Source organism: Crocodylus porosus, unplaced genomic scaffold (genome assembly GCF_001723895.1).
Source record: "Crocodylus porosus isolate Cpor-Errol unplaced genomic scaffold, CroPor_comp1, whole genome shotgun sequence".
NCBI lineage: Eukaryota > Metazoa > Chordata > Crocodylia > Crocodylidae > Crocodylus > Crocodylus porosus.
The window spans coordinates 3,008,938-3,021,728 of record NW_017728909.1 but is presented as its reverse complement, the minus strand read 5'-3'; the positions used below and the strand labels follow the sequence as shown (position 1 = coordinate 3,021,728).

The window sequence follows — 12,791 nt, the reverse complement described above, 5'->3', positions numbered from 1 at the left end:
TGAGGACTTGTCTTGTAAAGTATAATACTTTGTCATGAATAATAAACTGCACAAACACAAAATGGGGATGAAGGAGTGTAAGCAATTGGATCACGAACCAACATGAGTCAATGTCACACGATTGCAAAAATAACAATGTATAAATGGAAGTGTTGTATATAAGGGCCTGGGCACACAAACAAATTATTATGAGGTAAATAAAGACAGGGATTAACAGCACATCAGATACTCCATGGTAACTGCTGATGTGCATACTCTTCCCCATAGTAAATGAAAGCTAACCCCAAAGCAAAAGAGCCTGCACACAGGCGGTTACTGTATAGTGACTGACATGCTACAAATCCATGCCTTCATTTACTGTGAGGTAAATTCTGTGGGTACTTATGACCTGAGATGCATAAAGTAATCCTCCCATTTCACTCAACATGACTAGGTGTGAGCTGGGGTATTATGTCCAAATTTGGGCAACCCACTTCATTAAAGATCTCGACCAACTGGAGAAATTCCAGAGAAGAGCAACAAAACTGATCAAAGCTCTAGAAAATATCATCCCCGAGGAATGACTAAAAAAAAAAAAATTCAGTTTGTTTAGTCTGAAGAAGACTCAGGCATGATAACAGCTTTCAAATATGTAACTTTCGAGCAAAGAGGAAGGCTACAAAACTGTTCTCTCTGTCCACTGGGGATACAGCAAGTGGTAGTAGACTAAAATTACAGCAAGGGACATTTAAGTTAGAGATTAGGAAAAAAAAACCCTACCTAACTATAAGGATGACTAAGCACTGAAAGAGATTATAGAGGGAGATTGTGGAACCTTCTTTGATGGGGATTTATTAGAACAGGTTAGACTGGGGTGCCATGAGCTGGGGAGGGAACAGGCAGCACAGGGTCAGATAGGAAACGTCAGATCAGGCAGGGAGCAAAAAGTAGGAAGCAGAAAGCAGAGATGTGGCTTGGTCAGGGAGCACAGGGCAGAGAGCAGAAAGCTAACCAGCAAACTGGGTGAGGGATGAAGGGATGAGTGTGACATTTGAGGAGGGTGTGGGTCTAATCTGTGGCATGTCTGCCAAAAAGAATGATCCCCACTGAGTTAGACAAAGATCTTTTAGGTTTAGTTGATCCTGACTTGGGTTAGGAGAATGGACTAAATGAACCCTCAAGGTCCCTTCCAATCCCATTTTCTATGATTTTCCAAGATTTCTATAGGTGTGTCTATGCTGTTATATGCGGTCTGCCCTGAGGGTTGCCTTCTACCAGTCTGAACCAAGTAAGCTGTCTATAAGCTTTAAAGCCCACACTAAACCTGCACATGCTGTGTTTCTTGTTCCTTGAATGGAGCCAATCTAGGAATCAGTTTTATCACTCCTTTTGTTCCTGATTCCAGCTACAAGCAAAAAAGACAAGAAGTAGTGTGTGCAGAAGGGCTGGAAGTTGGGAATAGAAAGTTGTGAGACTGCTGGCAGTTTCTTGTGCTTACAGTCTGCAACACCCAGTCGTGTATAAGTAGTCCAGCTTGACCGAAGATCCTGAAATTTTCAGCATCAGGCTGAACTGCCCTGGAGGATCAAAATACAAAGCAACCACTGTAGATGGTCAGTGGGTTCTGCCTTGAGGATGACTATAAGGTTGACCCTTTAACTCCTTCTATGTACTACATAGCAGCTTTTTCTTGTAAGATGTTAAAAGACTGACAGTTTTGAAAGACATTAGGGAAAATGGACAAATAAAGGAGCTGAGAGAGAATAGAGATGTAGGCAGCAAACTTGACACAACCAGACTGAGATCTTGGAACTACTTCAGAGAGTTCATTTGTGGCCTGAAGATTAAATGAGATTCATTTTTATATACAGTTCTGTTTCTTAAATAAACAAGTATTTGACTTTAATGCAAATACTTTGATTTAGATTGTGAGTGACGATGAAATCTCTTACCTTAATAGAAGGGAAAATAGGTACAGGTTTCCCTTGCTTTATGTTGTACGTTACTGGTGTGCAAAACGAGCCATATTTGATTTGGATTCGGATTCAGCCTGAATCAGGGACAGTGATTAGATTTGTTGATTCAGATCACTGCCCCGATTCGATTCAGCCAAATCGAATCTGAAGATTTGATGCTGATTCAGAGATTCAGCCACAGACACAGCTTTAACTGTTTTTTCTACATACCTTGAGGTACCAGGCATGCCTCATGAACGCTGTGATGCTGGGGCAGATGAAGTGTCCCACAGGAGTGTGGGGAAGCCCCCCACATGTTCAGCGGTGAACCTGGAAGTAGACCAGAAATATTTCTGGTCCACTTCTGGGTCCGCCAGGAGAGTGCACAGGGGGGCCACCCGGCATCCCCCTGGATTGGCAATTGGCCATAGGGGGACCTGGGTGCCCCCCAGATTCAGGAGGCACCAGTCGCCGAGCTGATGAGGTGCAGGGGGGCTCCCCATCACACACCCCAGCAGACCCAGAAATCTGACTGCAGACTTCCACCACACAAATCACGTAAGAGTAAATTTACCTTGCATATAATGAATTTTTGGTATAAAAAGGGTCATTGCTTAAGAGTGAATTCGCATATACAGAACCCGCATAGAGCAAGGGAAATCTATATAATTAACAGGGTATGACAGGTCCTAAAAAGAGGTGCAGCAGGGGCAGCCTAGCATAGTGAGCCCCAAAACTTCAGAGGTAACAGGACCAGTGAATAGAAATTGTCTAGAGGTAGAATGGACATCAAACAGTAGACTAGGACAACAGGAAATGACTAGTTAGTGAAAAATCAGGTATCCTGTATTGTAACTCCTTAGTGAATGGAAGTGAAATGGCTTCAGTTTTGCCCCATATATATAAGCCTATTGAAATGCTTTGAACTTTGCAAGAAGGCATTCTATACCTTGTGTATAAAGTTATCCAGCCAACATCCAGACTGTTAAGCAGAGTGAGGAAGGACTACAGTACTTTATAGCTAGTAAAAAGAGTCCCCACCAGGAACTTGAACTATAGTCTGTCGGTGTGTTAATAGAAATGTAAAGTAAAGCCCAAGTCTGAAAAACAGTTTGAAGAATCCAGAGAAAAAAATCATGAAAAACATCAATTTCACCTTCCACTCACAGGCCAACAAAAATATTTCTATCATTAACATCAAAATGTATAGAAAGGGGATGTAAAAAAAATTAAATTCCATAAACATATTTAGACATTGTAGACTGAGGTTGGGTCTTCCCAAACCTCTTTCTTCTTTGAGACCAAGAAGTAGAGGGAGTAGAAGCTCTTTCTTCTGAACTCTGAGAGCACTTCTTCTATAGATCCAAGCTGTATTAAGCAGTTTACTCCCCATTCCAAAAGTTTCTTAGAAAAGGAATCCCTGAACTTGGATGGGAAAAAAGGAAGGTAGAGTGGTTAAAAAGTAAAATTGGATGGAAAACCCTTGGAACATTACTTCGAAGACCCACTGGTCCACGCAGTCTTCATCCTGTTAGGTGGATTTCTGCCAAAACAGTCTTCATTCCTCCAGGTGTTCTTTAGGCAGCCTGCCCATGATAGTAGGTAGCCTATCCCAGGGGCCAGAAACATATCCAGCTGTTAGAATGCAATCTGCGCCTTCAGTAGTGCCACCTAGTATGAAAGTAGCACCAGCTGCAAGAGTTAAACTAACTGTCTTCAGGATAAGCCGAGCTTAGGACATAAAACCCAGGCCTTTCATTTGGGCTTTTGCTGCTCAGTATCTCACACTCTGCAGAAGCTCCTAGCTTTATTCCTAGCCTTGGACCCTTGTGCTGTGTTCCTGTCTTGCACCTGCCTTGGACCTCAGTTCTTTGTTCCCACTTATTCTCTTGAGTGCTCTGGACTCCCTGGCTCCTTACCTAGCTTGGCCTTGACTACAGACATAGATATTGCTATGGACTGGGAACATGACTTGGACTCCACACTTCTTAACGCTGCTTACAGCCTAATCCTTACACTGGTCCATGGAGTCAGTGGATCTGACACACTGAACTTCTGATCTGACCAGTTCTGGCAGTGCTTCTCCCTGGTGCTTTGCCCATGTTGCAAGGCAGGAGGATCCTTTTTCTGCACTATACAGAACAATATTTGTACTTCCCATCTCTCCCCCTCAAGCTGGAGAAGAGTGCTAGATCAATCAAGTGGGTTTAAATAGGTCTTCATTGACAGGCATGCTAATCTTTTTCACTGAAGTTCTATGGAGGATATCGAGCAATATGGGTTGTTTTTTCTCAATTTCTTGGAGTGGTATACTGTCAGGCTTCCTAGGATAAGAGAACATACCTAAGGGGAAACTGTATGACCTGAGCTAGTAAAGGTACCATGACTGTCACTTCTTGAAGGGTGCTTCTTTTGATATATTATCTGAGTAATCCTATGGTGTTACTTCAGCAGAGAGCTGAGACAAGAAGAGATATATACTCTGGGGGGGATAATAGAGAAACTGATGGGAACTCACTCTCACATATGCTAAGTAAGCTCTGATGGAGTTCAGTGGGTTCAATGGATATATTGAAACTACATCTGTTACATACTGAAGGAAGAGTGGTACCAGGCTAATGGGCAGGTTAGTGAGTACCATAAACACTTTGGGGCTGCAGTGTCTGGTGCCACAACACCCGGTGCTGAGGAAGGAACACTTCACATCAGTAGCACAACTGGGAGGGGGCAAGAAGGGCAGCAGCCCTTTATTGGGAGGGTAAGGGGGAGCATGCAAAAATATCTTCAGCCTCCCAGAATCTCTGAAGGTAGAATGGAAGTTTTGTCTTTGTTTAAAAAATGAAGGGAAAACTTGGATTGTCTTGCTATTCATAGACAGTGATCTTTCCAAACTGTGATGTAGTGACACTGTTGGATAAAATTCATATTCCTCTTAAGCAATGTGACACTTTATCACCCTGCTGAATCTTGAAGCTTAACATTCTTGTAAAAAATAAAGTGTAGTATTATGTGACTGCTCTAATAATAAAATTGCTGTGAAACCAAGGCCTCAAGGGGAAATGCACATTATGTTTCTACAAGAAAAGCTACATATCACAATGCATCATGTCATACAAACATGTCATTAGAAATGAAAATAGCAAGCAGGATTAATACATGTACCTGATAAATATTCTGAAGTAATCATAAGGCCATGCTATATTAAATCTATCTTAATAACTGGTTGTTTAAACACTGTATAGCTTTGGATTTGAAAGCTCAATGACAATTCGGTCTTATTATGTCTTGGTCTTACTATGCATAAGATTAAGCACGGCTTCTAGTCACAGTTGTGATGTGTTTCATTCACAGATTTTTTCTACCTGTTTGTATGCTGTTCAAATTTATGGTACTCAAAGTCTTCCTGTGATGCTATTTAGAGTGAATGCAGCTGATCTTAACTTGATAAAGAGTATTCATTACAAGATATCTATCATAGCTATATGGAACATACAACCAACCACATTACTATTGTGGTTGCTGTCTCAATAATCTTCTAGAGATACTCAGGTATTAAGTGGATATTAAACATCACACAATTCTTAGGATCTGGGTGGTCCAAAAGTTTTAGCAGTACAGTATGTTCAGCTTATTAAAAAATCAGAACAACTTTCTGGTATATTTTCTGGGCTCCAGTCAAGTACTGAATTTTCAACAAAAATTCTAGTTGAAAATTTTCATTTTGGAGACGTCTACTCCAATAATACAGATGGTTAATTCAGAAATAGTCTTTTTAGGATCTGAAGACAGGATTCAATATAGAATATGCTCACATTCTGTTCCTTACAAGTTTTATCTTAAAGGCTATTTCTTCTATTGACCTAGAAAATGGATCAATTAAATCTGGTACTATCAGACTTTTTTAACAGATAGTGATTTCTGTGTTATGCGCACAGAGCAAGAAACATTGTAAGGGAAGAAGTCTGAAAGGAATGACAAGATTGAGCACTGAAATCCTATACTGTAATGGGATACATTTTTCACAGACAGTGACAAATTAAGAAGAGACTGTATTGAGTTTCTTCTTTGTTCCGAGACCTCGAAAAATATTATGCCCATGTGTTAATGTTTGAACCCACCCTCCATTCTTACTACATTAGTCCTGCTTACAGTCATTTTATACAGAATCATGTGAGTAATCTGAAACATGTGTCAAAGTATGTGTTCCTTATTTACCAATTATTTAATTAGCTTCATTTGTTCTCTGAGATACAGGCTATGCAATATTTCTTTACTTCCTGTATTTATGTCTTAACTGATATATGCCAAATATTCAAGAAAGTATATAGATGTATGCTATTAATTGACAGAGGTTGTTAGGAAAAAAAATCAGTAACATTAGAAAAGAAGGTTCTCTTCTTGCTACACAGATATGATGCCATCACTGATTTGGGTAGAAAGCAAATAAAAAACTGATGAATGTTGAGATGTCTGAGTGGAGTATCAGTTCACTAGGAACTGCAGACAATTAAAACAGGAGCTGAATACAATGTACTTGATTTCAAAATCAACAGTATCATGTATTTATTTTTAGTAGCGTGTTTTCTACATAAACATTAACTCAGTAAACCATTTTGGTCAAAATGCCACATTTATAAACTTAAATATTAAAAGCTATGAACTAAGGGGACATTTAAAGCACATTTTGATATCATTTATAATCTTTCAGGAAACATACTGGGAACAAGGAAACTTTTAGTTTATCCTACCCAATACCATATTCCTTGCATTCAACAGACCCCTGAATAAAAACAGGCACTTAGGCTAGGGTCAGAAATTACACACAAACTGGTATAAGTGATTGGAAACCAGTTCAAGTCTGTAACACAACAAAAGTTCAGTGCACATAAATCACTTTCAAAATGGCTGAAACTGGTTTAAGATAAGCCTAGATGGATGTAGTATCAGACTTAACTGATTTAGGTTAAAACAGTTTATTGAACTTCTGTCCCAGATCCCCTTCAGATGCAAGTTAACTCATAATATCCCAGCATCCCAGGATGCTTTGCACCTTCCCCCAACCCTCTCCTCTGCCTCTCTCCTCCTCCCCTCCCCCCATTTTGCAGGGTGGCTGGCTAGCTTTAGCCCAAGCTATCTGAGTTGCCCCCCAGGGTCTGGCTTGGGCTACTGCAGGCTGCATTTCTGAAATCTAAAGTGAATGTCTATTCACTTGCTTATCAGTTAAATCCATGCAGCTTAGACTAACCTGCAAAGATTGAATTGATTCATTTTCAGGCTTTTTGACTGTCTGTACTTAGCCTTTGTTTAAAAATACAGAATGAAGAAAAAGAAGCAGACTGGCTAAATTCACTGATAACACCAAACGATGGGGAAGTGTGGTCACACAAAGTGGGCAGATCAAAACCTGATGACATTCAACACAGAGAAATGCAAGGTGCTCCACCTCAGGGGAAAAAAGTCCACATCACACTTCTAGGCTTGGCAGTGCTACCCTCACTAGCACCACGACCGAAAGAGACTTGGGGGTCATGACTGACGACAAGATGAACATGAGCTACCAATGTGATGCCACAGCCAGGAAAGCAAACAAAACCCTGGCTTGCATCTATTGAAGGAGCTTAAGCAAGACCCAGGAAGACTTTTTTACCATCTTCTTTACCGCCTGAGTCCCCAGAGTGTGGAATAGACTCCCCCCAGAAGTGGTGCGAGCACCTACTCTGGACACCTTTAAGATACATTTGGATGCTTATCTTGTATGGATCTTTTGACCCCAGCAGACTTTCTGCCCCTTGAGCAGCAGGCTGAATCCAATGATCCTGCGAGGTCCCTTCCAGCCCTAATGTCTATGAAATCTATGAAAGAATCTTCTCTTGAAAATCCTGGTAAGTATTGTAATTACCCAGGGGAAACACAGGCAGCTGCAGTTGTGAGGGAGAAAAACACTGTCTGCTCTGTTAACTCCTTAGTGACAGGACACTAAGTGTGCTGGCTGAGTCAAGATGCCCATCCCCTCTTATCTTTTGACTTGAGCTGGGTGGGCAGCCAGAAGTGCCTGCCGACTTCCACAGAGTCAGCCTCTGTCAAGAGAAAGTGTCCACAGCCAGCAGCAAAGGAGCCCTCCATGTAGCATGTGCAGAATTACTTTCTCTTCCCCCAGCAAACAGAGGCTTGTGTAGCAGAAGCTGATGACAGCAGCAGCTTTAATTACCTTGCTTAAAATGTGCACCCTGATTTTCAGCAGCTAATTTTTGAAAAACAGGTGTGTGTTGTATATAAGAAGTACAGTATGTTATAAAAAAACCTATTCCTGCCCTCTACATTTAGTCAGTGGTGGTATATTATGCTAAAGTACATGAGGTGTCAGGACACGTCATGGAATAAGAGTGCTATTGTACTCATTAGCAGGGAGATTTTTCTTCAACTCACCCATTATACTATCTGTTCCATTAGCAGGTGGTGTGCAGGAAGAAGCGCTGTAATGATTTGTACCACTGCGGTGGAAAGTGGACATTGGAGGAAGACTGGAATTGATGTCTGCTGAAGAGTGTGAGGGGTAGCTCTGTGGAAGACAGAATAAACAGTAGAACATTTAAAATAATGAAACATGAAAAAGCATAGGATGGTTCATTCTGAGCTGCTACACCATTTCACCCAAAGGAGAGAACAGGTCTTGTTGTCACAAGACAAAGAAATGATTAAATTTTTCTACTCGTATTTGACAGCTTCAGAAGGATATACAAGTATATCCGTCTACAAATATTTGATGGGTATGAATATGTAGGTTCATAACTGCTGCTAGTGCAGAAGTAATGGGAGGAAATTGAGAAAGAAAATTCATGCTACATATCAGAAAACCTTTGTGACAGTGATAGCTATTAGTTGGAGGAATAGTCTCCCGAGGGAGGTGGTAAAAACATGTTACTTGTGACATTTAAAACTAGACCTGACAAGGCACTAGAAAATGTACTGTAAGGAAACAAGCTGGCACAGAAACAAGCTAGTTGATCTAATGGGCCAAATTCTTTGCCCCACTATGGCTGTTTTGTGTTGCATTGTAAAGCTGGTGTATTAAGGTCTCCAAGGAAGTGTAAAGTGGGTGGTGCATCAATGTCATGAGCAGCTTTCTGGCCTCATCTGTACATGGGGTTGAATTTCTTCAGCTGAAATTGTGACATTGCATTGATTTAGTTAAACTTCACACACAACTTCACTTCTGAATCCTTTGTTTCATTTCAAACTAGCTTAAAGCAATTTAACACGTCCAGAGTTTTTCATCGTGCAACATTTTACTTTTAGTTACATCAGTATAAGTTATCTGTACAGGTAAGCCCCAGCACCATCGTTCTCAAAATTTTTGGACTTGAAGCACTCTTTGTTTGACTCAAAGCACCCTTCCATAACTTTCTGTGATTGAGTAGCACCTCACTTCAAGAACTAATATATTATAGTACTTACCTGCTTGCAGAGGGGCTGGGCCATGGGGGGAGGGCAGTGGTCAGGCAGAGATAAGCCTGCATTTATCTCCTCACACCTGCTTATCTCCTCAAACACTATGACACGATGAAAAGATCTCATAACAGTCCAGGGTGCCTCAACACCCCAGCTGAGAATCACTGCCCTAGAGCATCCTCATGTTTTAGCCCCCAGTAAAGGGGATATTCCTAAGAGAATGTTTAGAGGACAGCTATGCCTTTGTGATTGCTGCCCATTGTTACAGGACACTGAGAGTAGGAGCAAACTAAAACAACTATAACAGGGCAGGATCAGGGAAATACAGGAAGGCATGTCAATCCAAACTAAATGACCCACTAGTTTACTGTATGTAAGACATTTTAGTTTCTTAGCAAACAGCACACAAAACAATGGCCAACATGACTGGTAGACTTTGACTCTCCAGGTGCTCATTTACACTTAGGTCAACTGGGAATGGCCTTTGGCATGAGGCCGGAGGAGGGCTGGAACTCACTGTTCCAGAATGCATTAACTGCTCTGCCATGTTGCCAATATGAAGTTAGCCTAAAGTAATCACTTTTTCTGCATCATGTGGTACAGTTCCAACCACAGGCTTGCTCTAAACAGAGAATCTCCACTATGACATTGTTGCTTTCTTAATGTTTATTATTCTACTACTCCTACAACACTTTTCATATTTAATTATGACGTTAAATATGGTTACCTCGTATTTTAAAGTTACCTCAAAGCATGTGAGTATATAATATAATTATATAGATTATACAGGTAAAACCCATATTCTTTCTCCACCAAATCCACCCATCAAGCCTAATTAAAGTGTGAATAAAGATTCAGGCTTTGACTCATAAGCCACTTCAGCATTATAGTTGACAATCTAATTGGCTAAAATCATGTGGGTGAAGAGGATTTGTCATATGGTCCAAAATAAGTAAACAATAATTGTTTAAGTTGACAGTCTAACTGTAAGTCATATCACCACTACTTGACTTCTGTTCCATGACACACAAACAAATTGCTTCATGATCAGCAACTAAGAATTTCTCATTTCTCAAGGGAAGGAATAAAAGGGCTGCCGCCAAACGTATCAGGAGAAACACAGCATCTGCCATAAATTATAGTTGGACAGAAATTGTACTTAATATTACAAACAACTTAAAAATTACTATAATCTCTGAGAAAATAAGAGTAATAGACAACAACCGTTTTTTTTTGGACTGTATTTAGCCCTGCAGCAGTTCCAGTTGAACCAAAGACATTGACACTTCCTTCAGTTTCTTGTCGCACTAAAATCAAAGACTTCCCAGTGCAGTCCAAGTATAAATGAGGTAGGGAAGCAATTAAAATATTACTTTCTCCTCCCACTCCATGCTACCTGATGTTAATTAGTCTAAGTGCAAAAAATAATATGAACCTGACATGTAGAGGCGTTGAGAGCTTGCAATTCACACTGAGGTCAACAAGTATCATCTCACTGCCTCTAAAAATTAGGTTAAATAATTATTTCTAGACAAAAATTATACTAGGTGTGTCTACACGTGTGCTTTAATGTGCAGTAGCCTACTTTACCACACATTAGAGTGTCATGGCAAAAACCATGCTAATATGCTAATGCACCAAAATTAGGCTACTGTGCATTAAATGTCACTAAAAAAGAGTGTGCTTTTGCTACTGTGCATTAGACCAGCCTAATGAGCATCTAGTGAGTACCTCACATTAGAGGTACCAAATTTAATGCACAATAACAAAAGTGCATTAATGAATGTGTAGACACACCCACTGTCTAGGAGTTAAGACTGAATGTCCCTATAATTAAATAACAAAAATGGATAATGAAGGCACTTGGACAACCTTTATTCTGTCTTGTACTGACATCATGCAAGAAGCAAACAATTCTGACTAATTAGAAAAAACATTTTTTAAAAAGACAGGTTATTTTTTTCCTCTTATTACTTTACTATATGATGGAGTTAAGGTTATTTTTGTGTCCTTATGCCCTTGGGCATATTATATAGATGTGGCGTACCAACTATTTGATGTATCGAATTTTAATTTCTTTTTTAACTTTAACTTAGTTATTTATTGATCCTGTGGGATTTGAAATCTTGAACTTCTTGCACTGTTTTTTCAGATCACAAAACTAAATTCATAAACTTGTGTACTTTAAAATGAAGCCCATATTTAGTTTTATGGAGAGACAAACTCCTTCAAAATTCAGCCCCAAATGAGCAACCCTTTTCTCCCCTCTGCCCAATGCTTCTTTTTCCTAGTCTCTAACAAATGAAACATGAACAGAGATTATGATGGAGTTGCACTAAAAGAGCAAGAAATGAGGATTCTCTGGGTGTGTCTATGTGTGCATTTAAGTGCTGTGGTTATTGAGCATTAAGTTTAGTACTTATAAAATAACAGGTACTACCCTAAATGCACAGTAACCAACACTACTGTGCAGTAGCACCAGTGCACACTTCTTAAGTGATGCTAATGTGCAGTAAACTAATTCTACTATGCATAGTGCAATAGCATGGCTTTCGCCATGATGTGCTAATGCTTAGTAGAATTAGTTTACTATGCAGTTAGTGTTGGATATAGACACACCCTTTGTCTCCCACAACTATAAAAGTGTATATGTTGGAGATAGTAAAACCCCTCCTCCTTTTATCAGTTTGCTCTTTTCTCTTTGCCCAAATATATCTTTTTTGGTTTCTAATGCAATGGGAATTGGCACAATCCTATTTTATTGTTACTGCCTAAATTTAATGGTGATATTAGGAAAATACTCTTAAGGTTGTGCCCATACAAGGTCTCAGTTTGCCCTAGTCAAATACCACTGATTGAATTAGCCCTAGCAAACCAACAGTCCAACTACAGTTCCAGGGTGTCCTAGTCCTCCTGCTGGGAGCATTGTGGCATTGTGTCGTGTATCTGTGGAACCAGGGTGGTTTGTGGAGTTTCAGAACTGGATTAAACAAGCACCTGTATAGGATGGTTTGCATAGGGATGGTGCTGCCTCGAGCAGAAGGCTGGCTCTTGATAACCTCCTGAGTTTCCTTCCAGTCCTATTTTATGTGACTCTTCTAGATAGGTAAGCAGCATATATGTGGCTAAAGTTACCATGTAAGAGACATTTCAGGCCACTTATATAGAATATAGATCCCACTTCCTTTTAAACAATTCATCTTACTCTCCTGAGCATGTTACTTTTACCACTTTCACTCTATGGAAACCTGTTCTGTCTGAGAAAGCTTTGAAAAGACTTCCTGTTGGTGGGGAGAGCAGGGATGGGGCAGAGGCACAAGGAGAGTGGAGGTATGATTTAAAATCCTCATATGACCTAAAATACTTATAAGTGGCCATATAAACTATTTATCTATCTAAAGACAGAGT

The 12,791-nt window shown here is 40.1% G+C and overlaps 1 protein-coding gene across 9 annotated transcripts in view; it reads right to left on the bottom strand.

Annotated features, from left to right (window-relative positions):
* The window catches only part of TCF4 (transcription factor 4), a 346,905-nt gene that overhangs the window by 50,356 nt on the left and 283,758 nt on the right, over nucleotides 1-12,791 (bottom strand). For all 9 annotated transcript variants that reach the window (XM_019531761.1, XM_019531758.1, XM_019531757.1 and 6 more), the window contains one exon: nucleotides 8,361-8,493. In XM_019531761.1, coding sequence (XP_019387306.1) covers nucleotides 8,361-8,493 — 133 coding nt within the window. The remainder of the gene's footprint in view (nucleotides 1-8,360; nucleotides 8,494-12,791) is intronic.